Genomic DNA, 27604 nt, shown 5'->3' with positions numbered 1-27604 from the left:
GAAATAGAGAAGTTGGGCCAGGAATGACTGTCTATGCTGTAGTGGGAAGAACCTTGGGCTTGGGGTGGGAGCCTGGATTCTGTCCCTTGCTGCATAATCTCTTGGCAGAGTGGCCTTGGAAAAGTCACTTGTCTCCACTGAGTCTTTTTTTTTTTTTTTTCCCATCCGTGAAGGTGAAAATAGTCAACGCCAACCTCACAAAGCTGTTGGCACGATTAAAGGAGGGTACTATATGGTTGGTGCCTGAGCACCCAATGAATACTCAGGGAAAGTCTTCTGTCCATAGCAGTCCAGGGCAGAGAACTGTGGCAGACAGAAGCAGCGCTACGCTGCCTCGCCTTTCAGCGTGCAGGCCCAGGAATGAGCGAGGCAGTGGGCGGGGAAGACAGGCACGGGGAATCTGGGGACAGATAAAGGAAACTCGTGATGGGGCGAGGCTGGGCTGAAGAGAAACAGATTGGGGTAGAGCTGCAAAGGGAGGGGTCCACTGGAAGCGGGGGGAGGCCGGGAAGAGAGAGGGTGGGAAGACAGTGTGAGATGGGAGGGCAGTGTGAGAAGAAAAGCAGGCTGGGGAAAGAGGGATTGGAATGCAGAAGGAACTTGGGGAAGGAGGAAGTCCTGCAGGCGGGAGGGAAAGAAGAGAGGGAAAATGGGGATGCAGTGGAGGCGGGGGACAGGCCGCGAGAGGGAGAGGATCCCGGGAGCCGACGACGAAGTGGAGCAGCTAAAGTCTGCGTCAGAAGAGGTTGGGGACTGCGAGAGGAGAGGCTGGGGCCTGCAGGGGAGCGCAGCAGCTTTTAGCATCGATCCAAACTCTAAAGACTCGTGGCCTTTGCCTGACCTCGAGGGTCGGGAATAGACGCCTGTCTTTGTGGAGAGCGATACCCCACCGAGAAAATGGGGCTGTTCCGAGCTGGGCCCTGCGCCTGGCCCACGGAGAGGCTTCTCAGGCTCGGGGCTGGCCCCTGAGGGGGCGCGAACGGCAGGCCTGGCGGTTGGGGCCGAGGAGGGAAGGTACCACCGCCCCGAGGCAGCGCGCAGCTTGCAGCAGAGGCGCCTGCCCCAAGCCGTCTCTGGGGGGCGCCACCGCCGCTTCCCTCCTCCCCGGCCGCTGGCTCCCAGGAAGGTGGAGGCGGCTGGCGGGGACCGAAAGCCGGGGCTGCGCTGCGGAGGGACCGCACCTCCGGGAGTTCGAGGGGGACCCTGGCGCGGTGGGCCAGCCTTTACTCCTCCGCCATGGGCCGGCCGCGCCCGCCTTCCCCTGGTCAGCGCTTGCGGCCCGCGCCGCGCTCACCGCCCGGCAACCCCGCGCGCGTCCCGCGGGGGCGCTGCGTCTTCCTGCCACACCGGCGCACCGCGGCCCCTCTCCCCCACACCTCCGGCCCGCACCACCCGGCTCTCCTCCCACCCTCCCCACCCCTCCTCTGCCCTCCCTCCTCATTCCTCCCCTCCCGGCGAGGGGCGGGAGGGGGCGTGGCGGGGCCGGGGTTTGTGTGGCTGGGACCCGGCTCCTCGCACTCCGAGTCCGCCCGAGGAGCCGGGCCCCGGCCGCTGTCCAGCCGCTCCGTGTCCCGCGCGTCCTGCGCTGCCGCCACCGCCTCCCGGGGAGACGCAGCCACTTGCCCGCCATGGATACTCCCAGGGTCCTGCTCTCCGCCGTTTTCCTCATCAGTTTTCTGTGGGATTTGCCCGGTTTCCAGCAGGCTTCCATCTCATCCTCCTCGTCGTCCGCCGAGCTGGGCTCCACCAAGGGCATGCGGAGCCGCAAGGAAGGGAAGATGCAGCGGGCGCCGCGCGACAGTGACGCGGGCCGGGAGGGCCAGGAGCCACAGCGGCGGCCTCAGGACGAGCCCCAGGCTCAGCAGCCCCGGGCGCAGGAGCCGCCAGGCAGGGGTCCGCGCGTGGTGCCCCACGAGTACATGCTGTCAATCTACAGGACTTACTCCATCGCCGAGAAGCTGGGCATCAATGCCAGCTTTTTCCAGTCTTCCAAGTCGGCTAACACGATCACCAGCTTTGTAGACAGGGGACTAGGTAAGTGGCAAACAAGACGCTCGACTCCCTTCCTGCTGGAGCTCCGCAGCCAGGGCGCTCTTCCCGCCGGAGGCTGCATTTGTGAATTCCCTTCCCACTCTGGACACTTCCCTTTTACTTTTCTTAAATTGTTTTTCTCAAGCCCGAGTAAGTTTCTGAATGCAGCTGCAGATTCTATTCGTCTCTAATCCTCCCTTCCTTCCCCCTCTTTTTTTCTCTCTCCCTTCTTTCCTTCTTCCTCTTTTGCAGAAGGCGGCGTGGTTGCCGCTTGTCTGGTGGCTGGTGGGGGAAACGAGGAGGACGGGAGGCAGCAGGCGGATGAACCCGGCTGGAGAGGGGTCGGGATGGGGACTGATGGAATCCGTGTCTTGGGATACTGGGTTCGCAGTTCAAGGCCTGAGCTGCTGGGGCAGATCTAGGGCATGAGAGAGCCTTGGAAAGCCCTGGGCAAAGCTGGCACTAGCGAATCCCACAGTCTGAGGAGCTAGTCCACGAGTGGCGTCGGGCAGCCCCTTGGTCCTGACGCCGCGCGGGTTCTCGGTTGGTCCCCGCGCTGGGTGCGGAGGTGGTCAGCCGGGCTGTAGCCCTGCGCCCTCCGGCTTTTTTGCTCCAGCGTGGCGCTCCCGGCTGCTCCGAGGCCTCAACCCGAGTGGTTTCTGCAGATGCGGAGCAGCAGTTGGGCGGGCCGGGACAGGGACGGCTAAGTTCGGAGGTTGTGGGTACTTAATACACAAAGGTACACCAGTATGCCCATCCACCTTTCTCAGCCAGGCGACGTTCCTCTTTCTGCGCTATTCCTGGGGGCTGGTGGGGGTCGGGGAAATCCCTGGTACCCTCTGTGGGGTCGCCTGTATGTGTGGGTGTCTGCGGAAACCCTTGCGGCCCCTTCTTGTCACCGGCGTTGATCTGCAGCGTGACCAGTGCCCTCAAGAAAACCTCGCACCACCTCTGGTCCCAGAAGTTAGGGAAGGATCCACAGGCATCGGAAACTCAGCTCCTAAAGGAGAGAGACAATAATGTGGAAGGAGACAGGAAAGGAAGTGAGAAAAAGGAAAGGAAGGGGAAAGAGAAGGAAGAAAATGAGGGGATAAATGAGATTTAGGCAGATATCCACTCCTCCATCCTCTCTAGACTTAGCTCCATAACTTTGACCTGCTCCCAGTTAAGTGGGGTTGCCCAGAAACCTTGCAGCGCTGGGGTTCGGGGTTCGGAAGCTGCTTCAGCCACTGCTACCCTCGGTGCTCGCACATCTCCTAAGCTTTTTAGAGCAGGCTAACGGCGCCCGCCCCCCTATCCCAGCCCCAGGCTCTTCCCTGGCTCCAGTCCCCGCCTCTCACTCGTAGTCGCGCTCGTTGCTCCAGGGTCCTGCCCACGTCGGGTTAGCCGCTGCAGCCTGAGGTCAGCGAGGTTCATGAGCTGCTGAAAGGTCCAGAGGGCAAATTAACGCCGGGTATTTTATGGTGATTTTAGGACTAGTAAAGTCACCTTTGCAAAGACACGTGGCTTCTTCGTAGTGGTGCAACTGAGTCCCTGGCCTCCGTGTTGCCGGTGCAGCTCACCAACCCTCCCCACGACGCACGCCTTGCTACAGTTGTTTCTGTGCCTCCAAGTCCTCTGTTAATCGTGCACTTTCTGTACTACACTTGCGGAAGGAGGCTAAGGAAGCTCAGAGAAGACTGCTCAAGAGGCCCTTCCTCAAGAGAAGTGCCAGAGGCCTAGGCTGGCCGGCGGTTGGGCGCGGATTTTCTTTGCCTGGGAATAAAGTGGCAAGAATCTCCGCCCCTCCCCCAAGTGGGCACCCTAACTGGTTCGCTGTGCCGTGTGAGTTTGGCACAGGACCAAAAGACCCTGAGGGCTGTTCGGAGGTGTCTCCAGAAGCCTGTGGCATTCAGACAACGGATGGGGAGAAGTCTTGGGGGGCCCCAAATCCGGCGTAGATGAGAAATCACTTTACCCTAGTTTGCCCTGTAGCTTCCCCACCCCCACCCCCGCCACTGCGCTGTGAGCCCCGGATCCTGGAGATAGAGGAGGGATTGCATGTGCACCGAGTCTGGGGAGGCCTCTGTTCCCGAGCCAAGGCTTCCAGACTAGCAGGACCAAGATCCACAAGGCCCGCTACAACCCCGGAATGCCGTCGAGGGCTGGGGATGCGAGCGGTCCACAGCGGGAGGAGACGCTGCATGACCACCCGGACCGCAGCTTCAAAGGCACGGTCTTCTCGGCGTCTCCAGGTTCCCAGAAAATGCGAAGAAAGGCAGTTCGTTGACTGGGAAGGCGGTGCGGCTTGTCGCACGCCGCGCGGGGGTGAAGGAGTGCGGAGCCGCGGGCGGGAGGGGTGCGTAGAGGAGGGGGTGCGTTGCTGGCTGCAGCCCCAGCTTGATAAAGGGAAAGCCTCACTTTCCCTCTCACTGATTTTGATTTGATGTGTCACCGGCGGTGACCTCAGGCTGGACCTTCCGGGGCTTGCTTAGCATCGGGCCCCTGATTGGAGTGTTTCAACTCAGCGATCTAATTGAGGGTTCATGTCATAACACATCAAACGGTGTCTCGTCTCCCGTGATGGAAGGGACCCGCCAGCCGCGCATCCCCGGCTCCTGGCGAGGACTTCCGCCCCTCTCACGTGGGGCTCTTAACCGCGCCAAACCCCCTAAGGTCCCCTCCCCCAAAGCGTGGACAGCCTGGCGAGGAGGAAAGAGCAGCGGCCCGCCTAGAGCTGGGCCAGCAGCGCTAACTTGCCGCCTCGCCTAAGGGATGTTTAAATCGCCGTTGAGTGGGGCTGGCCTGGCTCGGAGGAGCCAGGGGTCCCCCAAGGGGAGGAGCGAAGGAAAGGAAAGGAGCCCCGAAGCCAGTCCAGGAGGCATGGGCAACATGCTCTGTAAAAAGCCTTCCGTACCCCGGAAACCCCAAAGTTACACCTGAAGCCTATGGTTGAGAGTGGGAGAGCAGGCATAAACTCTGCCCAAAGTGAACGAAGGACGCTTTAGGTTTATAAAGAAAGCAAGTTCTGTACTACCCCATCCCTGGCCACTTCTCCCTATCCTCCAGGAGGAGAACTTATTGCAATAACAACAACAACAACAATAACAACAACGACAACAAAAACCTAAAACAGGTCCCTTCTTTCAGTATGCTCTCCAGACACCTAGGAGTAATAGTAATCGCGATTTATTGAAAATTTACTGTGTACCAAGTATTGCACTAAATTTTGTTGCATGAATTATTTCGCTTAGTTATCACAACCACTTCCTAGGAAAACGCTATCACCACCACGTTTTACAGGTGAAGTAAAGAAGACAGAGGAGTTAAGCAAGTTGCTTGAGGTCACACAGTTAGTGAGAGGTGGGGCTCATATAAGATTCGAGACCCTGCATATTTAACTAGAGCACTGCATAGATAATTTAAGGGGTGAGGTGGTTTCTAATGGATGGTGACAAGAAGCGGAAGTCAAAAAATGGAAAGATTTTCCCCCAGTCTAATAATTTGTCTGCAGTCACTTAAGACCGAGTTAGGAGTGTGAGTGAAACTAGATGTGAGGGTCTGAATTTTGGTGTGCCTTGCTGCCTCCTGTTCTTATTTTAGCAGAGGCACAACCATGTTATCCCTGATTTTAAAAAATGCTCTTATATTGTGCTTTTAAAATGATGTTGGATCCATAAAGGTGAGAAGGTGTGTGCATATGTGTTTCAGTGCCATCATGGGATGAGAATGGACAAAGTTGGATATGGTGAAATTACAATTTGCTCATGAAATAACTCATTAAAAGGCTACTAGTCCTGGGGCCCTGGACCCCCAGCCCTGGGGCCTGAGAAAGCCAGACAATTAGTTCTATGAATTCAGCAGGGCTGAGAGATAGAGAGGAAGAGCAAGAGAGAGAGAGAGAGAGAGAGAGACTCAGACTTTCAGTTTATGTAGTGAAAAGTGCCACATAATTTCAACAAGGGGATAAAACAACTCTCAAGAATGAGAGAACCAAAATAATTCTAAGACTATTACTGTGAGTTAGGTTTCCAGATTACTTTGAAATAAGAATACCCTTTACTTTTTTCTTGTTGTAATAATACTCTCAAAAAGGAGGCGGTAAGGAACAGATAAAAATCAAAACGAGATGGGAACATCCTTGAAGAACTTGATGCCCTAGAAATAACTGTCAGGACAGTTTGCCACTGATTGTTTGTTGGCTTCTCCGTTCACCTTCTGGGTCGTGATTATCAAAGGGCAGAGCAGGACCATTCTAGGAATAGCCTGGCTGTGGGTAGGGCATTCAGAGAGTTGCGTAGTTCCCTCGCGATTGAAGTTCATCTGGTACCTCATGTTATGCAAAACAGCGGGTTTCTGGGTGGACCTGGGCCGCAGAGTGGTGTAATCAACTCGGCAGTGTTTTTGCCGGTACCCTGTTGTCGTTGGCAAACCGAAAATGAAATATAAGCAGGGAAGTATTTTAATGGGGACGGAGGGAATTCACAACTGTTAATTATTTGGTGACCTTGTATTCGATTTGTTTGAGTCCCTTATAAAAACACTAATGCAGACCAGACGGCCAAATGAGGAAGCTGGGCAGAAGGTTCCAATCTAGGCTTTATTTCCCCGGAAAGAGGGAACAGCCTTGGAAAAGGTTTGCTAAGCGTTCAAGTGTGTGCGTGTGAGGGTGCGCCTGCATGGGCGCGGACACGGAGTTTGCGCCACCGTCCAGGTTCAGGGTCCTCCTCCAGCCAGGTGAACTGGAAGGTCCTGCAAAAAGCCCGGGGGTAAGGGAAAGAAGTCATAAACTAAAAGTTTGTTTTGCTCTTCTGGTTCGAATAACTAAGGCATATTTAAGGCCACAGACCAAACTCTTAGCCACTGACTTGCTGTTAAACATCAGTTATTGCAGTTCCAATCCTTAAGGCCTTAAGGTCTGCCTTATAGGGAAAAGCAAGAAGTTTCTAAAAAGAGAGCAAGAAAGACCACCTAGTACGTTCTACAGCGAGAGCGCAGGTTGCGCAGGGATTCTTGGCGAGTTTCCTTGGCAAAGTAGGCTAATCTGAGACGGACATAGCGTTTTCCTCAACGCGGGAGGCTCTCGGGCCTCTGGGAGTTTGCGCGGTGGAGTTGCCGGTGGGGGAGGGGATCTAAAAACTTGCTCAAACATCCTTGTGGTTTCTGCGCATTAAAAGAAAAAAGTCACTCAAACCACAGATCACGACAGGCCTTGCGAATCCCTCTTCTCCTCCCTCCCCACCCCCCAATTCAATCAGGACTTGAAAGCTCCTCTTTCCGACCGGAGAGGATGCGTGTCACCTGGACCCGCGGGGAACGCAGGGCACTGCATCGGAGGCCCTAACACCACATGGTTTTCTTAGCTGGAGTCCTTGGGGTTCTTACACACCTCCTCGAACGTGGTGACGTCTTTCTGGGGCGGTAGGGGAGAAGGAAGAAGGGAATGAGATGGAAAGGTGGAGAGGAAGATGGTATGATAGAAACAGGGCAGAACAAGAATTTTTGTTTCCTGCTAGGACTACTGCGTGCACCAAAGGCCCCAGAGCAAATCAACAATAATCCTTGGGCGCTTTTAAGTAAAAGGAAGGGCATTAGTTCGATAACCCCTCGGGTATTGAATAACCCGGGTCAAACGACGCTCTTTGGACCAGGGGACTGAATCGAGCCGAGCCCTCGAGGTGTGGAATGCCGGAATGTGGATTCACCGTGCCATTCCGTTGCTTGACATCCCTCCATCCCCCACCCCAAGCCCTGGCTGTTTATTTTTAAGCTCAAAGTCTGTTAAATAGTATCTCCTGTTTACAGAAATTAAATAGGTCCTCCTTGGACTAATGGGTTCCAGGGTTGCCGTTCTCTGCCTTCTAAGACAGTCCATTAGCATTGCTGGGGACTGAGGGTTGGGTCCACTTGGGGTGAGGGGCTGCAAGAGCTTGGAAGGGGCGGGCGGCGGGCGGCGCTGGACAACGTTCCTAGGGAAGCGGGCGCTGCGGCGCTAGTGGCCCCGGCGCCTGGGGGCGGGGCACGGTTTAGGGACCCGAGAGTGGGCGTGAAAGAGGCGAGGGGCGGGCCTCTAGCCCAGGCCGGTTTAGCCTGGGGAGAGGGGCAGAGGGCGGGAACAGGGGCAGCGCAGGGGATTGGCTTTAGTGGGGTGCGGAGAGCATCCCTGAATAACGTAGGAGTTCAGGGGAATCGGTGCGCCTGCTTTTCAAACCTGACTTCTAGGCAAATTGGTCCAGCTCCCACTCCACTTCCCAGCCCACTGCCGCTCCGAAGCTCAGTGTGGAGGGAAATTAACTAGGCATAGACTAAGGCCCACGAATCTCATTTTGCTAAATTGTTTCGAAAGTCAGACCTATATGAACGCCGCAGACAGAGATTGCGGCTCTCCCTTCCTCCCAGGCTGCACCCGGCCCAGCACTTTAAAGGGCACAGCACAGCGGTTTCTCCTGCGCACTGAGTCCAATATCCTCCCCGCGACTACAAGCCAGTTTGAACCCTCATCCCCACCTGCAACCTCAGAACTGGTCAGGGAGCGGAAGCCGCATAAAATGGACACCCTTCCTTCTACTTTTGATTTCAAAACTTAAGCCAAGCCTCCCGATCATATTCCAGCTCCGATGGCAGCTTGAGGATTCCTCCATTTCCACTCCCCTAGCCTTCCTGGAGGACCTGGTTGCTCCCCTGGGCTCCCGGGTGACTTACCGGTCGACAGTGCAGGGAAGGCTGCCCCTAGCCAACCCCCCAGGTCCGGGCCCCAGGGGAAGGGCAGGCCGCGTGAGCTGCCGCGGTGAGATGGGGAGGGAGCGAGGGCTCACCGCGGGAACAGTACGAGAGCTTCGGTTTGGGTTTCATCTGTAGTGATGCCAAATTAAGATTTGAGCCGCTGTGGTCGGGAGCCCAGAATGGGACCCCGTTGAAAAGAGAAGCACAGTGAAGTGTCCTTGATCTCAGCTTTGCCTCTCTGGCCCTTCAAGAGAGCACGCGGCCATCAGGGTGATTAACTAAGTTCAGGAAAACTACTTTGTAAATGAATCTGTTTCATCCTCTAAAGACAAAAGAAGTTTCCCTAAAGCGCCTTGGAGCTCCTGATGCGGTGATCAGCACTCAAGGGAGAGGGCTCCTCTCCAGTCATCACTGCTTGTCAGAAACAGGCATCCTGGGGTTAGAGCTAAGGCCATTAAAGGCCATGCTGAGGTCCCGAGGTGAGGGGTGCGAAGCTGTTTTCAGTTGAGTGGGATTCGAGGATCCCCTTTCTTTTCTTTCTCTCCACTCTCATTCATTTGCCTCACCTTGAGCCAGAGCTTGCTATACCAATACTGGGATTTCTCCGAGGGATCCAGGCAGGCCACCAGAACCACTTAACTTGTGGAGTCTACAAGGCCCAGGCCCCTCAGGAAGAGAAGAGCCCACATCTGGAGGCCTGAGGGAGAAAGTGGAAAAGCCTCTCCAAGACTCCGTGGAAGACTCGCCTTGGACCCCTCTAGTCTTTGGAAGGAGAAATACAGGGCAAGCTATTGGAGAGGGCTCTGGGGAAGCCAAGAGACATGAGAAAAGCTGGACTGGTGAGTGTACGATGAGAAGGAACACACACTGAGGACAGACCTGCCAATGAAACCTTCCTTCAAAAGTGACAAACACCCAGGCCTGGCCTCATGCTGCAGCCCAAGGGGTCCTCCATTGCAGCCCTCCCAATATGTGTCTGGCCCTTTGTACAGTGAAGATCAGTAACATCTGCCTCTCTATCCCCACCCCAGACTGGCCCTGTGGTCAGATTGTGCCCCCACTAAAGGATACCAAAGCCGGGAAAGAAATGGATCCTCAGGCCTCTCAGGGCTGCACTGCCAGCCTGGCAATCATTTGGGTTAGCACAAGCGCTGTCACTGGCCTTGACCCCTGCAGAAGAGGAAACCTGCAAGAAGGGCCTGATCCTTGATGTGGCTGAGGTGGAGGTTGTCTATTCACCTGGCACTGTGGGAGGGACAGCAGTGGTGATATGGCCTCACAGGACTGAGAAGAATCGGGATGATGAGGTGATGCTGCAGCCTCCATGAGCCTTGACTTTCACTTGACTTAAGATAAGCAGGAACTGGAAGCATCTTCATCTTTCTCATGCTTCCTAGCACCTTTCCTCCACTCACTTCTGGAATCTTGTGGAGACACCTGGACCACAAGGATTGAAGTCCAGAGAACTGGATTTCAAAGGAAGTCAACAGGAGGACAGGTGCACCTTCCCCTGGAAGATGTAAGTAGTTACAGAAATATTGGCTGCATTCATTGAACGTTTCTACATACCATGCACATCCCTGAGTACTTTGACTCTGATCTTTACAATGATCCTGCAAGGTAGAGGTGGTTCTCTCATTTTATAGCTGAGGCATATGAAGCTGGGAGAGATTATGTGACCCAGTCTACCCAAGGTCACCCAGCCACTAAGTCACAGATCAGGACTCAAATTTATGTCTCTTAGACTTTAAATTCCTATGCTCGTTCCACATTGTCAGTAATGACTGACATTTGCGTTCAGAAGTCTTTCTCTCACACCTTATCTCATTTGCACCCCTCTGTAGCCCTGTTAAGTTTCCTCCTAAATTCTTTCACAAGTCCAGTCATCGACATTTCTTCTGCTGAAGGAATGACTGCTGCAGTTCTGCTGAAGTGAGTGACTCTTGTCGGCCAGGCATTGATGCCCTCCCTCCAGGCACAGGGAGCATGGAAGAGTTTCTCAGGGTTTCTACAAGGCACAGAGATCAGGGCTAGGATGTCTAGGGTGGTGGCACAGATACTGGAGCCAGACTGCCGGCTCTACTACTTAGTATCTTGAGCCAGTTACTCAAGCTGTCTCTTTTAGTTTAGAATGATGGCTGTCTCAGAAGTGGTTTTGAGGATTAAATGAGTTACTACAAGTTGAGAATTTAGATCATGCCCAGCATAGATTTAGTGCTACATCAGTGTTTGCTCTTACGATTATTATGCTGGGGGGTCAGGCATGAGTACTGGGGTTAAGAAAGAGCACCCTGGAAAGGGTGAGTTGTATGGATTGCTTCCTGAACTCACATCTCAGTAAGAATGCTAGCAATGCATCAGCAGCTTGCAAAGCTCAGATCTCAACAGAGGCCTGACTCAGGATGAGTATCTCCTCGGGCACACAGATTCCCCTTAAAGCCCTTCACACTCCAGGGGGAGGGGTTGGTGGCTCATTTTTATTCACCCAGTACACCTGGCTCTATTTCCAACCTGATGGACTTTGCCCCTTCAGTGCAGTGCTGAAGGTGAGAGACCTAGTTGAGAAAATGACTCCAAGCCCAGTCATGAGTTTTGAGCTTGGAGGTCTTCTTTGTAGTAAAGAAAAGAAAAGAAAAAAATCCTGGGGGAACCCAGCCAGCCCACCTTGATTACATTGATGATGAAGGTATGTCCTATATCCTGGCTGCCTGCCCGAACAGGACCCTGGTAGAGAGGCATGGCTGCAGGACTGGGATCAGGGCACTTGGAATTAGGACCTTCAACACCTGTTCCTTTGCTAGTTTCAAGACAATGGGCAAGATACCTCTTAGAGTTTCAGTTTCTTCATCCATAAGTGAGTATCACAGTAGGCCTGGCCTTAGACGTTCGCTGTGAAGATTCAGTGAGAGACCATTAAAGCTCTGAGCACGTGCCTAGCACAAAGGTGGTGCCCTACAAGCGCTCAATGCTGCTGCTGGCTCTAAAATGAGGGGATAAGGGAAAGGTGCCTAGAGTTTCTCTTGCAAAGATGGGTGATTCTCCCTGCCTGGGGGTTGGGGGTGGGAAAGTCCACTATCTTCTCGACTTTCTGAACAGTGGCCTAGTCGCGGGGCCTGTGCCACCGGAGAACATGGCTGGGAGGCGTGGTGGGACGCCTGACCAGTAACTATCCGGGGTCACTGCGTACTCAGAGATGTGAGCCAGTTGCGCGCGGAGGAATCTCGTGGAACCCAAAGTTAGCCGTGCCAAGAATCCTGCAAATCTGGAGAGCTGGAACCGTGGCTGCACAGCCAGGCAAGTGACAAAATCCAACTAGGACTCTCAAAAGTCACCTCAAACTGAGTATATATCTCAGAGATGTCTTGGGAAAATGCAATGCCGGGCCCTTCCCACCTCCAACCAAAGGAAGTTTCTGGTTTTTGGAAACCCTCTACAGGCTAGCTCAAGGAAGTAGCCCCCAGCAGAAGGCACTGGGGCTGGAGTGGGCAGGCTGGAGTGGGCAGGCTGGAGTGGGCAGGCGCACAGAGTCCTGCAGCTGCGTGTCGCTCCCTCATGCCGCCCTCCTGGGGCTGAGGTTCCCGGGCGTCTGGCCTTTGGCATTGAGGGCATCTTCTCCTTTCCGCTCTGGAGTTTGCGACTCCAACTTTCTCCAACCATGTACTGTGACCGTGAACAGATGCCCTTTTCCTTTCTAAGCCAGCTTCCTCATTTAAAATGGGTGCAATGGTACTCACCTTGCAAATAGGTACCATTTCTTCTCTTGGTTTCTTTTTTTTTTAATTAAAATTTTATTTTTTACCTTATATTCACCCTAACTGAAAATTTGTACCCTTTGATCAACATCTCCCCTCTTTTAAATTTTTCCTAAATTCTACACCAGAAACATATGTTTGAAGTGCTTTCAGCCTTTTACCAACTTGTTGACCATTATGAAGGAGTATCTTCTAATATGCCACAGTTTGTTCCTTCCTTCTTATTTTTCTCTCTTCCCCCTCCCTTCTCTATGCACCTGCCAGGGAAAGAAGATAAGCCCAAATCCAGCAATTGTAACTGGAAATGTTTGTATGTCTAATATTCAGCAAACACTGTTAGCAGAGGTGTGAATAAGCTGTAACAAACCAGGTTGATGCAAAGTAAAAGGGAAATAAAAAGTTTCCACCATGTATTTCTGGTCAATTTCAATTTAAGGGCCCAAAGCATAGGATTCACTTCCAGGATGTGGGAAAGTGCCACAGATTTTGAAGTGATAAGTGCATGTTTTTTTAGTCAAAGGGGTGGGAGAGAGGATCATTTGATGACATCAGTCTTCATTTATACAAGACTTAATGGGAGAGGAGGCTTGTGGAAGGGAGTATGAAGAGCTGGCTTTTTGCCCACAGATGGCTCATGGCAGCTGAGCCAGGCTCTGTGATGCCAGGTCAGCATGCAGCAGGGGAAGTGTCTTCAGGGTAACAGTGCATGGTGTTATATTCACTTCCCAGATTGGATGCCTCCTCTGAGCTATTTCTGTGATGCAGGTTTAGACAGGTGGGGAATGTGGTCTGCAGGGGAGGCGCACAGAGGAGCCACCTTCTTGGATCTTCTGTTTAGGGGTTAGAGGTTCTGGAGACCCGGGGAAAGAACTTGTGGCTGAAAGGATAAAAAAATGGGGGTGGCTTTGGGGGCCAGGAATGGGCTGGGAGAGGTAGAATTGACTTGGTCCTGGTGAGTACTGCCTTAGATGCTGCCCTGGCCCTATGCTTTGCAGCACCTTGTTTGGTGCTCCTCCCTACTTGGTTGTGAATTCAAAGAACCTAGAGGACAACCCCCACTTAGATCAGTGGTTCTTAGAGTAATTCCTTGGATCAGCAGTATCAGAATCATCTGGGAGCTTACTAGAAATGCAAATTCTAGACCCTACCACAAGCCTCTAGAGCCAGAGAGAATTTGCATTTCTAGCAAGTGCTTATGAGATGCTGACGATTCAGATTTAAAGACCACTGCAGATTTAGTGGCTTTAAGAGTCACTATTCCAGGCCAAGCTCCAGATACCTGGGCTGTAGAATTCTTGCCCAAATATCCCTAAGCTCACTTCCAGGGTCTGGACAGACTCTTCATCCATTCAGTTTCCCCAAAGGTAGATCACAACACTGATGTGTGCACCTGTGAAACTGTGCACAGCTTTAAGCTGTGAGCTGGAGTGGCCACATGCACACAGGTGAGGGCCCTTGAAGTAGGTGACAGAGCTGGTGTAGGAAGAGAACAGATAATTAGCTGAAGTCCCATTTGCATTCTTGCACTGAAACCTGGGATGGGTAGGGGTGGGCTGGTCTTGCTGGAAAGATCATCAGAAATCCTAAGGCTGCAGAATCAGTAAGAGATCTTTCTCTACAGATGCTTGCCTCAGTTTTAACTCAGCTGTGCAAATTAATCATTTATTGGCCCACATATATATATTTTAAAAGAGTAAAAGCAAGAGCAGGCTGATTCTCCCATGTTGCATGAGAGAGAAATAAATCATAATTCTTTACACCTGCCTAATGCACTGCAGCCAGTGGCAAACCATCTCAAGAGTTGTGTAAGCAAAGATGGAAATGATTTCCTAAGGGAGCCTAGATTTTATTCCTAGCAAGCCCTGCAAATAATTTGGACTCTTTTCCCCTTATACACTGGCCACTTCTGGTTACTTTTAGACTCTAGTACCTGGACTACAGTGGAGAGGCAATGGGGCTTAGGGGCTAAATGCTCCAACTCTGAATTAAATAGACATAAGTGTGGCTCTTAGCTTCATCACTTTCTAGCTGTCTGACTTTTGGCAATACCTTAATTTCTCCAATCCTTGGTTTTCTCATCTGTAAAATGAGAATAATACAAGTAATTACCTTTCAGAACTGTTCTGTGCAGGTGGATACAGATTAGAAATATGTTATCCCTAACAACATTTAGCTAGTGCAGCAAGTGCCTTAGATTTGTTGCTCTCATCTCATCCCTAGTTTGGGGAGAGAGGCAGGAAGCCAAGCCTAAGGCAGTAGGTCCAGAGATCTGGGTGGTGGCTGAGCATTGTCAGACACAGGTTTCTTTGAAGGAGAAGAAAGTGTGCTGAATTCCCCCTGATTTTAATGTGACCCTGGTCGGTTTGAAGGTCTTGGCTTCCATAAATCAACTGCCTGCAGCAGCTTTTCCCTTTTCACCTCTCTAACCCTTCCCACACCCCATCTCAGGTTGGGGCATGTGTGTAAGAGTGAACCAGCCAATGCTACGGTCAGCCCCGAGTACAAACTGGGTGTGGCTGAGGCTCCAGAGCCAGCGCCCCCGGGCTACATCTGGACTGGTACAGAGGCTTGGATGCTGGGCCCGGTGACACTTTTACTATTGAAATCGACCCAAACTTTACTAGCTTCTGGGGAAGGCTGGGGGCTTTGGGGATTTTTGTATTTGCTAGGTTGTAAATATTTTATGGGAATGCAGCCCAGGAAAATCTGGTTAGCTTTCCGCCTTGCACATTGAAGTGGAGTTGGCTTCGTGCACAAATGTGTCAAAAAAGAAGTCCAGTTTTGCCTTGGTTCTGAAGAATTTGCCTTGGATTTTAAAAGCCTGTTATACTCCCCTACCTCACCTGTCCTAAATTTCTTTTTCTCACTTATGACCAAACCTTTTATCTTCCGGAATAGTTGCAAAGCGAGAGAATTTTAGATTGGAAGTGGGAGGAGAGATGGGAAAGTCTCTCTCTCTTTCTCTCTCTCTCTCTCTCTCTGTGTGTGTGTGTGTGTGTCTAATTGTCCCTGGCTGAGATTTTCTGCCTTCCAGGTATATATTTTTCTCATTGACTGCAGGATGTTCTCAATGGACAGACGCAAGGTGTGTTTGTTCACTTCTCACCCCCTGTCCCCAATACTTCTGAAACGTCATTGCTCTTTTGTTTGTTGTTTAATGATTGGTGAATACATAAATAAATCCCTCACCAGCTCTTCATTCTGCCTGCACTGTTGGACCCACCCAAACCGCCTGATGGGCAGCAGTGTTACCCCAGACTAGTGAGTCTAAACTAGAACTGCACCTTTAAATCATCTTGGAGTTAACAAAAAAAAAAAAAAAAAAAAGCAAACAATAAACAAAACCCCATGCCCAGTCCTGTCCTTAGACATTGACTCAATAGGCTGAATCAAGCCCTGGCCCTGGAAGCTTTTCAGTTCTCCAGGACATTTTAGTGAGCCAGATTAAGACTCACTGCAGTAGAAGTTTCCCACTTAACCAAGGGGCGTGTGCTCCAGGTCAGGCACCGCCCTAGGCACTGAGGGGAGCAAGGCGGACTATGACATCGGCCTAGCTCCTGTGGGCTGGTGGAGGCGGGCAGAGTGTTTCTGGGAAAGGCAGACTACTAACGAGATAAAAATAAACAAGGTAATTGTAGATAATCCTAAGTACCGGGAAGATAATCAAGCCAGTCCTGTGATAGGGACCTGGAGAGGCTACTTTAGATCAGGGTGGTCAGGGATGGCTACTTGGAGGAGGTGACATTTGAGACGTGAACGAGCACCAGCCAGCCCAGCCTGGAGGAGGTCTGGGGGAAGCACGGCCCAGGCTCGAGACCACAAAGGACACATTAGTGGTTACGAAGCCTTCTGGGGGGAAAACACGGTAGGCCGCCGCCGCCTCGCCAGCAGCCACCGACTTCCGCCCTGAGAGTCCGGAGCTGACCCGGAGGAGGGGGCCTGCCCTGGCGCACCCCCTTCCCCGCGCCATGCACCAGCCAGATGGGAAGCCGGGGTGGTCAGGCCCCGGGCCGGGCAAGCTGGACTCCCCGGCCGACCTGCCCCCACTCCCCGCCCTTTTCCTCCCGGGGCGGCCGAAGAGCACCGGGCTGATCTCCCCCTTAAGTGAAACTGACTGTAATTATTTTTTATCTCGCAGACGATCTCTCGCACACTCCTCTCCGGAGACAGAAGTATTTGTTTGATGTGTCCGTGCTCTCAGACAAAGAAGAGCTGGTGGGCGCGGAGCTGCGGCTGTTTCGCCAGGCGCCCTCAGCGCCCTGGGGGCCACTAGCCGGGCCGCTCCACGTGCAGCTCTTTCCGTGCCTTTCGCCCCTCCTGCTGGACGCGCGGACCCTGGACCCGCAGGGGGCGCCGCCGGCCGGCTGGGAAGTCTTCGACGTGTGGCAGGGGCTGCGCCACCAGCCCTGGAAGCAGCTGTGCTTGGAGCTGCGGGCCGCATGGGGCGAGCCGGACGCCAGGGAGGCCAAGACTCACGCGCGGGGACCCCAGCAACCGCCGCCCCCGGACCTGCGGAGTCTGGGCTTCGGCCGGAGGGTGCGGCCCCCTCAGGAGCGGGCCCTGCTCGTGGTGTTCACCAGATCCCAGCGCAAGAACCTGTTCGCAGAGATGCGCGAGCAGCTGGGGTCGGCGGAGGCTGCGGGCCAGGGCGTGGGCGCCGAGGGGTCCTGGCCGCCGCCGTCGGGCGCCCCGGACGCCGGGCCTTGGCTGCCCTCGCCCGGCCGCCGGCGGCGGCGCACGGCCTTCGCCAGCCGCCATGGCAAGCGTCACGGCAAGAAGTCCAGGCTACGCTGCAGCAAGAAGCCCTTGCACGTGAACTTCAAGGAGCTGGGCTGGGACGACTGGATTATCGCGCCCCTGGAGTACGAGGCCTATCACTGCGAGGGTGTATGCGACTTCCCGCTGCGCTCGCACCTGGAGCCCACCAACCACGCCATCATCCAGACGCTGATGAACTCCATGGATCCCGGCTCTACTCCGCCCAGCTGCTGCGTGCCCACCAAATTGACTCCCATCAGCATCCTGTACATCGACGCGGGCAATAATGTGGTCTACAAGCAGTACGAGGACATGGTGGTGGAGTCGTGCGGCTGCAGGTAGCGGTGCCTTTCCCACTGCCTTGGCCCGGAACCAAGGCGGGCCAAGGTCCGTCTTGCAGGAGAGGCCTGGCTGCAGAGAGGAGGAGGAGGAAGCTGGCGCTGGGGGAGGCTGAGGGTGAGGGAACAGCCTGGACGTGAGAGCCGGTGGGAGAGAGGGAGCGCAGCTTTCCCAGTACCTTCTACCTGCCAGCCCAGAGGGAGATATGGATTTTGACACCTTGCCTGGCCACCCTGGAAAAACAAGCCAAGGAGGATTTCTTTTGTTCTGTGTGTGTGTGTTTTATTTTTTCTCTCTGTCTATTACTGTGGCTTTGGATTTCCTTGTGTGTCTTACAGGTTTTGATAGAAGGGGAGGGGAGAAGAGATGCATACCCGTTTCTCAACTGCTCCATGGATTGAAAAAGTAACAGTTTAAAAAGGGAAACAATGTGGGAGGAAGAATCACCGTTGACCGCATCTTGGTTTGGTTGTTTTTTACTGGTGTGAAGAAGGTGGGGTCTCTGGCCATCTCATAGCCCATGTCTTGTGCCCTCCCACACAGAAAGTGTTAGATAGGGAAACTGGCAAAAGGAATAGTTAAATCAGGAATGGTACTGCCTATAGAAGAGCTTTGAGAGAGGTGGGCCCACGAGTGCCCCTCTCACCCGTTTGTGTACTCTGGGAGTTTACCAGCTTTGCCCTGGCCTCTTCCAGTACCAGGAACTGGCAACCTTCACCTCACTCCTGAGGGCCCAGGTCTCTGCCTTCATTGTTGCTTTTTCTGGTAGGGGCAAGGGGAACTGGTATGGATGGAATGACAAGAATTAGTCCAAATGGAACCCCCTGAAGGATAATGAGAAACCAGAAGGCCTGCCTCTGACTGGGGCTGACACTGAGGTGCATTAGCCCAGGCTGGAGGTAGCCCACCCAAACGCCCTTTCTGATTCTAATTGATTTCTTTCAACAGAATTTGCCAAAATTCAGACATGCTCTTCTAAGGGGAAGGTGATTTCCCAGTTAAAAAAAAAATGGGCAGGAGTGGGGAACAAAACAAGATAAGAGCCACAAAGGAGGAAATAGGAACCAAGAAGTAGAAGGAGTCCCATCAGGAGGGAAGATGGTGGGCCTCAGGGAGGATGGGGATCAAGGGACAGGCCAGGAGCCAGGAATGGGGAAGGGAGGGATGAAAGGGGACACAAGTCCCTGTCTCTGAAGTTTCTTTAAAATCTAAGTTCCCTCCCCTCTCTTTGACATTCCAGAAAGATTACCAGCCAGCAATAGCCCAGGGCTCCCCCAAAAGAATTGTTTCAGATTGTAATTATCAGTTAGGCAATGTTTTTAAAACTTAGTAATGAGAAACTGTGAAAAGAGCCAAGTGTTACATTGAGCTTGGGGTGAGAGATGGGGAACAGGCAGTAAGGAAGGAGACAGGGGTGGAATTTGTCTTCTGGGAGGAAGCTGGAGAGAGTACAGTGAAATTGAAATACCCATTCCCAGATAGTCAAAAACATGAACTTTCCCCCAGCCTGCACCAGTATTGTTTTCAAACATTGCCCATGAGTAGGCCCTTTGAAGAGTTAGCTTCTTCCTCATCTTTGACTATAAAGTTGTTTAATCAATGCAATTTGTACCAGCCCATTAAAAAAGTTTTAGTTTTTCCTAAGTGATTTTGCTGTCTTCCAATCTAAACCTGTTGCTTGTTTGGTTCAGAGAACTACAAACTGTCAAAGAAAGCGTGGGGATGATAAGAAATACTAATATAAAAATGCTAAGTGAAAAAAAGACTTGGCCAGGAGAAATAATTTAAAATGCACATTTGCTTTGGATGCACTGTTGTTCTGTTAAGGCTGTATATATTTGTTTATTTAAGGTGACTGAAAGTGCAAAGAGGAAATGGACAGCATGCAATTCATCCTAATGTACAAAACGTTATATGCACTCAAATGTTATAATTTCTAATATTTTTAAAGTTTATATTCGAGTTGTACAAAGTTAAGCATTAATCGGATATTTCATTTTTTCATAATGTTATCATTTTCTTAAATATTATTACAAAATTTTAAGTCTGTCTAATGGAGAGTTTTTTTAAAACTGTCTACCTCATATAATACAAGTATTTACAACACTAAAGTTACCAGCGGTCAATTAATAATCAAAACATTTTTTACAGTACACCTTTCCTGGATGATACACAATCGAATGCTATATTATTAAATGCATTTTTCTCCTTAACTCAGCCTGGTTTATATGGATCGATTTAGAAAAATCATTTTCTTGAGGAATTATTGTCAGAGGTAGTTTGTTCCAGTTTGGGACTGAATGTCTGAAAACAATCTGATGATTTAAAAAATCTATCATTTAGTGCATTACACTTTTTCTTCATAACTCTTCAATAGCTCCTTTTTCATGACATTTTTATTCACTAGAATAAAGCCAAATCCTTGTCAGCTATTAGACCAGAATCCAAATAGAAATTGGATTATTTCTTAGTTTCTTTAATGTTGAAAAAACAAAGCAGTAATGTTGAGGTAAGAAAGTGGTTACCTAAGTCAACCAAGATGTCAGTGTAATTACTCTTTACATTTGTGGCACACTGGAGCCAGAAGACACAAATGTTTTTCTGTGATTGCTGTGAATTGGGGAACCCACGTGTGAGTGTGAGCACTCACTCTATCACTCATGATGTTATTCTACATGTGTCATCTCATTTAAAACCCTCAGAGGTAGATATTATTATAATCCCCATTTTACAGATGAGGAAACCAAGGTGCAGAGAATTTAAGTAACCTGCCTGTGGTCATCCAGCCAGGGAATGGTAATTAGGTTTTAAAATTAGTTCATTTAGACTCTAGAGCCTGAGGAGTTAACCACTGTACAATTCTGTCCCCAGATCATCTGCCTGCTCATCTACCCAAATATCCACGTGGGGAATGTGCAGTTAGCTACAATCCTTAGGGCTGGTCAGCTGGTGGTGGAGGAGATGGTACTGGGGCCAGCAGCATTGCCTGAAGTTTTGGAGTGTGTGAATTCTAACTGCTGGCATAAGGGCAGCTGAAAAATGGGTATGGGATGCAAAACTCCTTGAATTCTTAGCTTTGGGCTTGGCCCAGTAAACTTACAGTTTAAGCCATTACTGGGCTTTGACTCTCTACACTTTGCTGGGACTGCCCTGGGTGTGATTTTTATGAGTTTTGGTTATCAGCACAATAGTCAATTTACGAATAGGTCATGTTTTAAAAGACTGGTTGCAAGTGGATCCTTAGAACTAAGAAACATTTTCCCGTGGACACAGTGATCGTTTGAGTTTCCAGGTCATTTTGCAGAAACTTTCTTTTTTTTTTTTTTTTTTTTGAGATAGAATCTTGCTCTGTCGCCCAGGCTGGAGTGCAGTGGCGCGATCTCGGCTCACTGCAAGCTCCGCCTCCTGGGTTCACGCCATTCTCTTGCCTCAGCCTCCTGAGTAGGTGGGACTACAGGCGCTCACCACCACGCCCGGTTAATTTTTTGTATTTTTTAGTAGAGGCAGGGTTTCACTGTGTTAGTCAGGATGGTCTCCATCTCCTGACCTCGTGATCCGCCCCCGTCGGCCTCCCAAAGTGCTGGCATTACAGGCGTGAGCCACCGCGCCTGGCCAGTTTTTGCAGAAACTTTATTTACCCAAATGGAAATTTTTAACGAAGCAATTTTGACTTCTGGGTTTTGAGAGGACATAATCACCTGGGAAAGTGGAAAGAAGACTCTTTTCTGAGTGGAAGCTGCTTTTGAAATAGTTGAGAATTCTTGGCATTTTTGCACCACTCTTTTTATACCTGCCACCCAGTTTGCCCATGCTCACGAATGCCCTGAGGACTACAGCCTTGTACCTTAATATGTTCTCAATCCAGAGATTTCCCTTTTCTGCACAAATATTTTCACCTCCAAAGTTATTTTTCTTTCTTTCCTCTATTAGTTTATTCCCTAACTCAGGTGTTAGGAAAAACACAATCTGATTGAATTACATGAAGATGTAAATATCTCCTAGCCTTTAACCTTAGAGAGATTTGCATTTTAAGAAGAAAATCTTGGTTAACTCAGATTTTTTTGGGAATGATGTGAAAAACTCCAGAACATAGAGGAGAAGTTTCAACACTCAAGCTACACACAATTTTGAGAGTTAAACGTGGACGAGGCATTAGTGATAAAAGAATGAATAGAGACACTTGTCAATGTGAGTTTTTAGTGTCCCTTAGGAGAAATTCTGTGCAACAGAGAGGCTATATGTGGCCAGTTTGTTTTATCATTAATATCTAACATACTGAAGCAAATAATTTAATGACTTAGTTTTTAAAATTTTCTCTAAAGCTCTTAAGTTTAATGTATCCAGGCCCCATTGTGATATGCTTTTGCCCTTATTTTGTTCATTGCTATATTCCTAATACCCAGAATAGTGCCTAACACATAGCAGACACCCGTAAATATTCTGAATGAATACATTACAAATCCTAGTCTACTTATAAATCTAGTAATTTTAACAGTCACTTTCAAGGGAGCCTTTGATTGATGTCTTCAACTCACATTGAACGGACCAACCTCCCTTAATTAACCAATTCTGGTTTCAACCTAGTTAATAAACTTCCTTTAACTATTGTACATTGCTTTTATGAGCTTAATATATTCCATTTTCTTTTTAAAGCCCTTCAAATTTCTCTAACAAGAAAAACCTTCCAGTATACTTAAACCATTCCAAGTAAAGCTAATACATTAAACTTCTAAAGATGGTGATTCATAAGTTCTATTAAGCATCCCAATATAGTTTATACCTTTTGACTCAACATCAGGAACCTACAATTAATTACTCAACTACCCATTTAAATTGATGTTAGAGGGTAACCTGTTAGGTATCTTAATAAAGTACATTTTTAAAGCTTGCAAACATTTTATTTATTTATTGTTTTTGGAGGTGGAGTCTCATTTTGTTGCCCAGGCTGGATTGCAGTGGTGCGAGCTCAGCTCACTTCAAACTCTGCCTCCCGGGTTCAAGCAGTTCTCCCTCCTCAGCCTCCTAAGTAGCTGGGATTACAGGTGCTCGCCACCACACCCATCTAATTTTTATATTTATGATAGGGCTAATTTTTGTATTTTTAGTAGAGAGGGGATTTTGCCATGTTGGCCAGGCTGGTCTTGAACTCCTGACCTTAGGTGATCTGCCCACCTCAGCCTCCCAAAGTGCTGGATTTACAGGCATGCCCAGCCACAAATATTTTAAATACCAAATATATAAAGATTGTCCCAATTATTACAAAGACTATTTCTGAACTTAACACAAAAGCATTAATAATTTAAATTTGATTTACCTAATATCTGTACTTCATTCTAAAATATCTTTGGGTTAAAAACACTAACCCATTACAGAAAAATCATGCCATCACAACCAAGATAGGGTGACTATTTCAGCAGACTGGCTGCAAATTTACCAGAGGTGTTGGTCAAGAAATGAGATGGACCTTCCCTGGACACTAACCAACATGTTAAGTCCTCTTTAAGAGTCACAGAAACAAAAGGAATTCCTATCTTTTAAGAGTTGGCCTCTCCTAGGTTCAAGATAGGCCATTTAATTAATTTTTCCCCCTATTTGGGTAAATTGAATTCCACACTCCCCATTAAGATTGTAGGTAAATTGCTTCACTAATTAATTAGATTTCATTATTATTTATCTCTCTTAGGACATTTCTTTGCTTTTATCTTTGGCTTTAAAAGTACTTTATTGACACTGTATTGAATTATTCTGCCCTTACATATTTGTTCATAACCTCTTTTGACTTTATCATCAAACTCTGATCATCTGAATTTTGTGTGTTTCTTTTCCTATATGCTTCTGTCTGGAAGAGCTACAACTCTTACAGATGTTAAAATGACATCTAATGGAAACCATACATCTCTTATTCCTCATCTAGTTCTCTGGTCACAATACTAATGTTGTGTTAGTGAAAAACTGGTTCCTATGCTTGAAGAGTTCACCGGAATATTATTACTACTATAATTTTGTTAGGTAATTTTTGCAACAACTCTATTTGTTATTACTTTGCTTTACAGATGAAAAAATTGGGAGTTAGAGAGGTTCAATCACTTGCCTGGGAGGAGCTAGAACTTAATCTGGTAGAATCTAGAGTGTATTCTCATCTGCTGTCATTCAGCTGTTATTTAGTGAGTTACCACAGTCTGGCAGGCACTGTTTGAGGTTTTGGGAAACTTTACATATAGAACTAGAGAGAAAGGAAATTCAAAATTGAACCTGAACTTCTAAGACTTTCCAGACTCATACAGGCAAACTGTTCCTTTGACATAAGTTCTGCTTTTATGACTTACTCTTCTGCTTTCTAACTTACAAATTCTGTCAAAGCTTAATTCGCCCTTGTCCCCTATAACTATTGAGGAAGGAGGATAATAGGATTAGGGATTGAGGGATGAGGAGAAGGGTAACATTTATAGCCATGGGTTCTCTATACCATTCTGATGTTCAAAACAGGTACAATGCTGACCCTTCTAAGAAGTTCAGACTTATTAGGAATATAACATGTTTGTTAAGACAAAATTTAATAAATACTTATTATACTTATTATATATTGGTGTCATCTGTGAATAGGTATACCAGATGTGTCTGAGAATGATCACATGAGTGAAAATTAGAACTTCTTCATTCAACTTTCTTTTTGAAAATTTACATTTCCAAGTGATTATTTTTTAACCTCTGAAAAATAGTGGGAGATCTTAATCATGATAATTATTTAGTAACAGGAATGTGAAACTGGTTCATATTATCGTTTCCCCTGAAAACAGATAAAAACCAACAAGACATGTCAAGGGAATTTTAAAACAAGCATAACAGGAGTATTTACTCTTAAACTAGGTCAATGACTAAAGGGAACATATCCATGATGCTGAGATTCAGCCATCCACAGCTTCATGTTTGGTCACCCCTTGTTGGAAAAGGGCACATCTCATGTGTCTCTACATCTCTTTTCTATTCAGAAGACTTTGTGATTTACTTGAGAAAACCAAGTGACTTACGCCATCCAGTTGTGCCCTAAACTTAAAAAAAAAAAAAAAAAAAAAAGCGATTTGATTCCTACTTTGTTAACGTTCTTTTGAAAGTTCCAGGAAAATGATGGGCTCTAATTTGTTGGAAGAAAAGGGTACTTGGACTCCAAAATATCATCACTCCTTTCCTTTAAAACTAGTCTAGTAATCTACATGAGGAATATTTACCTGTCTTTGTCAAGACAGTCTTAAAAGTCTCAGAGGTTTGGTCTCAGTTTTGGAACTTCCTGTGTTTCCAGTTTTATCCCTAAAATATCTGACAAGCTGAGAAAACTACAGAAATAATTAGCCTCTGAGTTGTGTGATTATTTTTGCCCTTACTAGTGGCTAAGGTTTATCAGACACCAACAGCATTCAAATAATGGTAGAAGATTTAGAGTTGTTCAAATCCCTTGGTTAGAGGGCACCGTTCATGCTTTATTCACATAAGAAAGCACTTTTCATTTTTCTGACTTTACAATTGCTATCTAGAACAAACAACAACATTATTCTTATAAGTATGTTTGGTTTAGGCTTAAACAAAACTGTATTTATTCATTCCATGCTTTGTCTTTTACTAAAGCCTGACTCCTGAAGTTTGTTGGGAATGAGTTGTTAGTGACCATTAACCCTTCCCATTGCACTGAACAAATGACTTTTCCTAAAACGATTTCCTAGATAGTAGTTTTATTAAAAAACAATTTTCTGTTTTTTAAAAGTTTACTTGTGTTAATTGGAAAGTGGCTTCTTAGCCGGCACATAGATAGCTGCTGTTCTCTAGTCGGCAGTGAGAGTACCTTGGGCTAAACAATGGGCCAGCGTTGTGATTAGAGACCACTTTGAGGCATTCTCTGAACAGCCACTGTATCTTAGAATTCCTCCAGATTATCCTACATGTCTGAATTTGGGTTGTCTATTGGTAGGTCTGCAGCTGTAGGCAGATCTGTCTTCTGTGTATCTTTTCCCCTACACCTAAAATAGTCTGCATTATTTGTTATTTAATACATTGGTCTTTTTCTATAGATGAAGAAGATGGAAATTTGTATGAATGTTATCAGTTGAGTTTCTTTCATGGACCACACTTTGAGTGCCCTATAACTTCATATGTTATTTTGCTTCAGAAAGGTAGATCATAGGTCAAAGCATTTCTTCCAAAAAGTACACTCAACAAGGCATTCAGAAGTCAGCTCAAGTTCTGGATATGGCAGGGGTGGGTGGAGAGGAGAGGAGGGGCTTTCGGTATCACAGCACCAAATTAAATGGCTTCTTCTTTGATTCTGTGTGGCTTGGGCATGGAATGTAGCTATAGACATAATGTAGAACTAAATACACACCATACATAAACCTCTCTCAGAATTTTTTCCAAGCTTAATAAATGACCTAGTACAGTTTGTCCTGGCCCTCTGTATCTGGGTCTTGCACACCTGTGGATTCAACTAACTCTGGATGAAAAATATTTGAGGAAAAAAAAGTGTCTGTACTCAACATGTATGGACTTTTTGCTTGTCATTATTCCCTAAACAATACAGTGTAACAACTATTTACATGCCATTTACATTGTAATCTAGAGATGATTTAAAGTATACAGGAAGATATGCGTAGGTTATATGCAAATACAATGCCATTTAATATCAGGGACTTGAGCATGGAGGATTTTGGCATCTGAAGGAGGTCCTGGAACCAATCCCCCATGTATACTGAGGAAAAAATCCATATAGAAAGTGCTCTGGTGATTGCTTGAGTCTGGGAGGCAGAGTTTGCAGTGAGCCAAGATTGCACCACTCCATTCCAGGGTGACAGAGTGAGACCCTGCCTCAAACAAACAAACAAAACAAAACAAAAAGAAAAGAAAAAAAGTGCTCTGTAATTATTATTACCATCATTATTATTATATTATTTTTTGATAGATTTTTTGAAAGCTACATCATTTTTGACTGGTGATAGGAATGGTAGTTGAAATGAGCCTCTAATAAAGGACATAATTTATTAAATAGTTGTGAATATTTTTTGTGCATCTACCATTTGGCAGGTGTTGTGCTTAGCACTAAGGATATAGACTTAAATAGAAACATCTCTGTAAAAGAGAAGATTTGCTAAAATCATTGTCCAATGTGGTAAATAGCATTAGATATTCAAATAATATGCTAAAGAAGAGGAAGCAGATCTCCTCTGTACAAAAGTGACATTTCCTTGAGTCCTTAGTGAGCCATTCACCCTCACTGTTAATTTCTCACACTGGTAAGATAGTTTGCCAAGCTTAGTGTGCAACATGTCATCACAAAATTAGTTTTTTCTCTACCTGTAATGAACTATGTATGCCTTTGGAGAATCAGAATATTGGCATATATCTTATTAACACTAATGAGCAAACTCACCTGGACTCTATATTTTAGAAAACTATGTTAAAAATTATGGAGGGGGCATTGTGTCAACCCTGTTTGGTAGAATGAACTCTGAGAACAGATAATCAAATGAACCAATGCAAAGAATTTGTTTTGTGGCCAGAAAAAAAAAAAAGAAGGAAAAAGTAGACGTGTCAATTAATATTAGGTTCATCTGCCTAAAACCCCAAACAACAGTGGCTTAAACAAGAATACAGACAGTCCATGACTTACGATGTTTTCAAGTTAGAATTTTTTTGACCTTACAGGGTACTAAATACATTTTGGGGTACTAGTTTGGGGTACTAAATACACTTTCAATTTATGCTATTTTTAAACTTAGGATGGATTATTTATCAGGACATAACCCCCATCACAAGTTGAGGAGCAGCTGTAGTTTATTTCTGTCTGGTAAGAAACAGAAACAAAAACAAAACCTGGAGTTTGGCATTTCAGTTTTGCTTATGGTGATTTCTCATCAGAGAATTTAAAAAGTCATTTAAAAGTACGATTTTTATCCTCAAGTTTGCCACAGAGTTCAAAATAGCTGCTGGAGCTCTGGTCGTCACATCTACGTTCCAGTGAGCAAGACAGAGAAGAGGGA

General features: G+C 48.0%; 1 protein-coding gene across 1 annotated transcript; it reads left to right on the top strand.

Annotated features, from left to right (window-relative positions):
* The first annotated feature begins 1503 nt into the window (after positions 1-1503).
* Positions 1504-19795, top strand: GDF6 (growth differentiation factor 6). The gene is made up of 2 exons (XM_025393225.1): positions 1504-2034; positions 16624-19795. The coding sequence occupies exons 1-2, from the start codon at positions 1629-1631 to the stop codon at positions 17583-17585; spliced, it is 1368 nt and encodes a 455-aa protein (XP_025249010.1). The 5' UTR covers positions 1504-1628; the 3' UTR covers positions 17586-19795.
* The last annotated feature ends 7809 nt before the right edge of the window (positions 19796-27604 follow it).

Source organism: Theropithecus gelada, chromosome 8 (genome assembly GCF_003255815.1).
Source record: "Theropithecus gelada isolate Dixy chromosome 8, Tgel_1.0, whole genome shotgun sequence".
NCBI classification, from domain to species: domain Eukaryota; kingdom Metazoa; phylum Chordata; class Mammalia; order Primates; family Cercopithecidae; genus Theropithecus; species Theropithecus gelada.
This window is presented reverse-complemented; position numbering and strand designations above follow the sequence as displayed.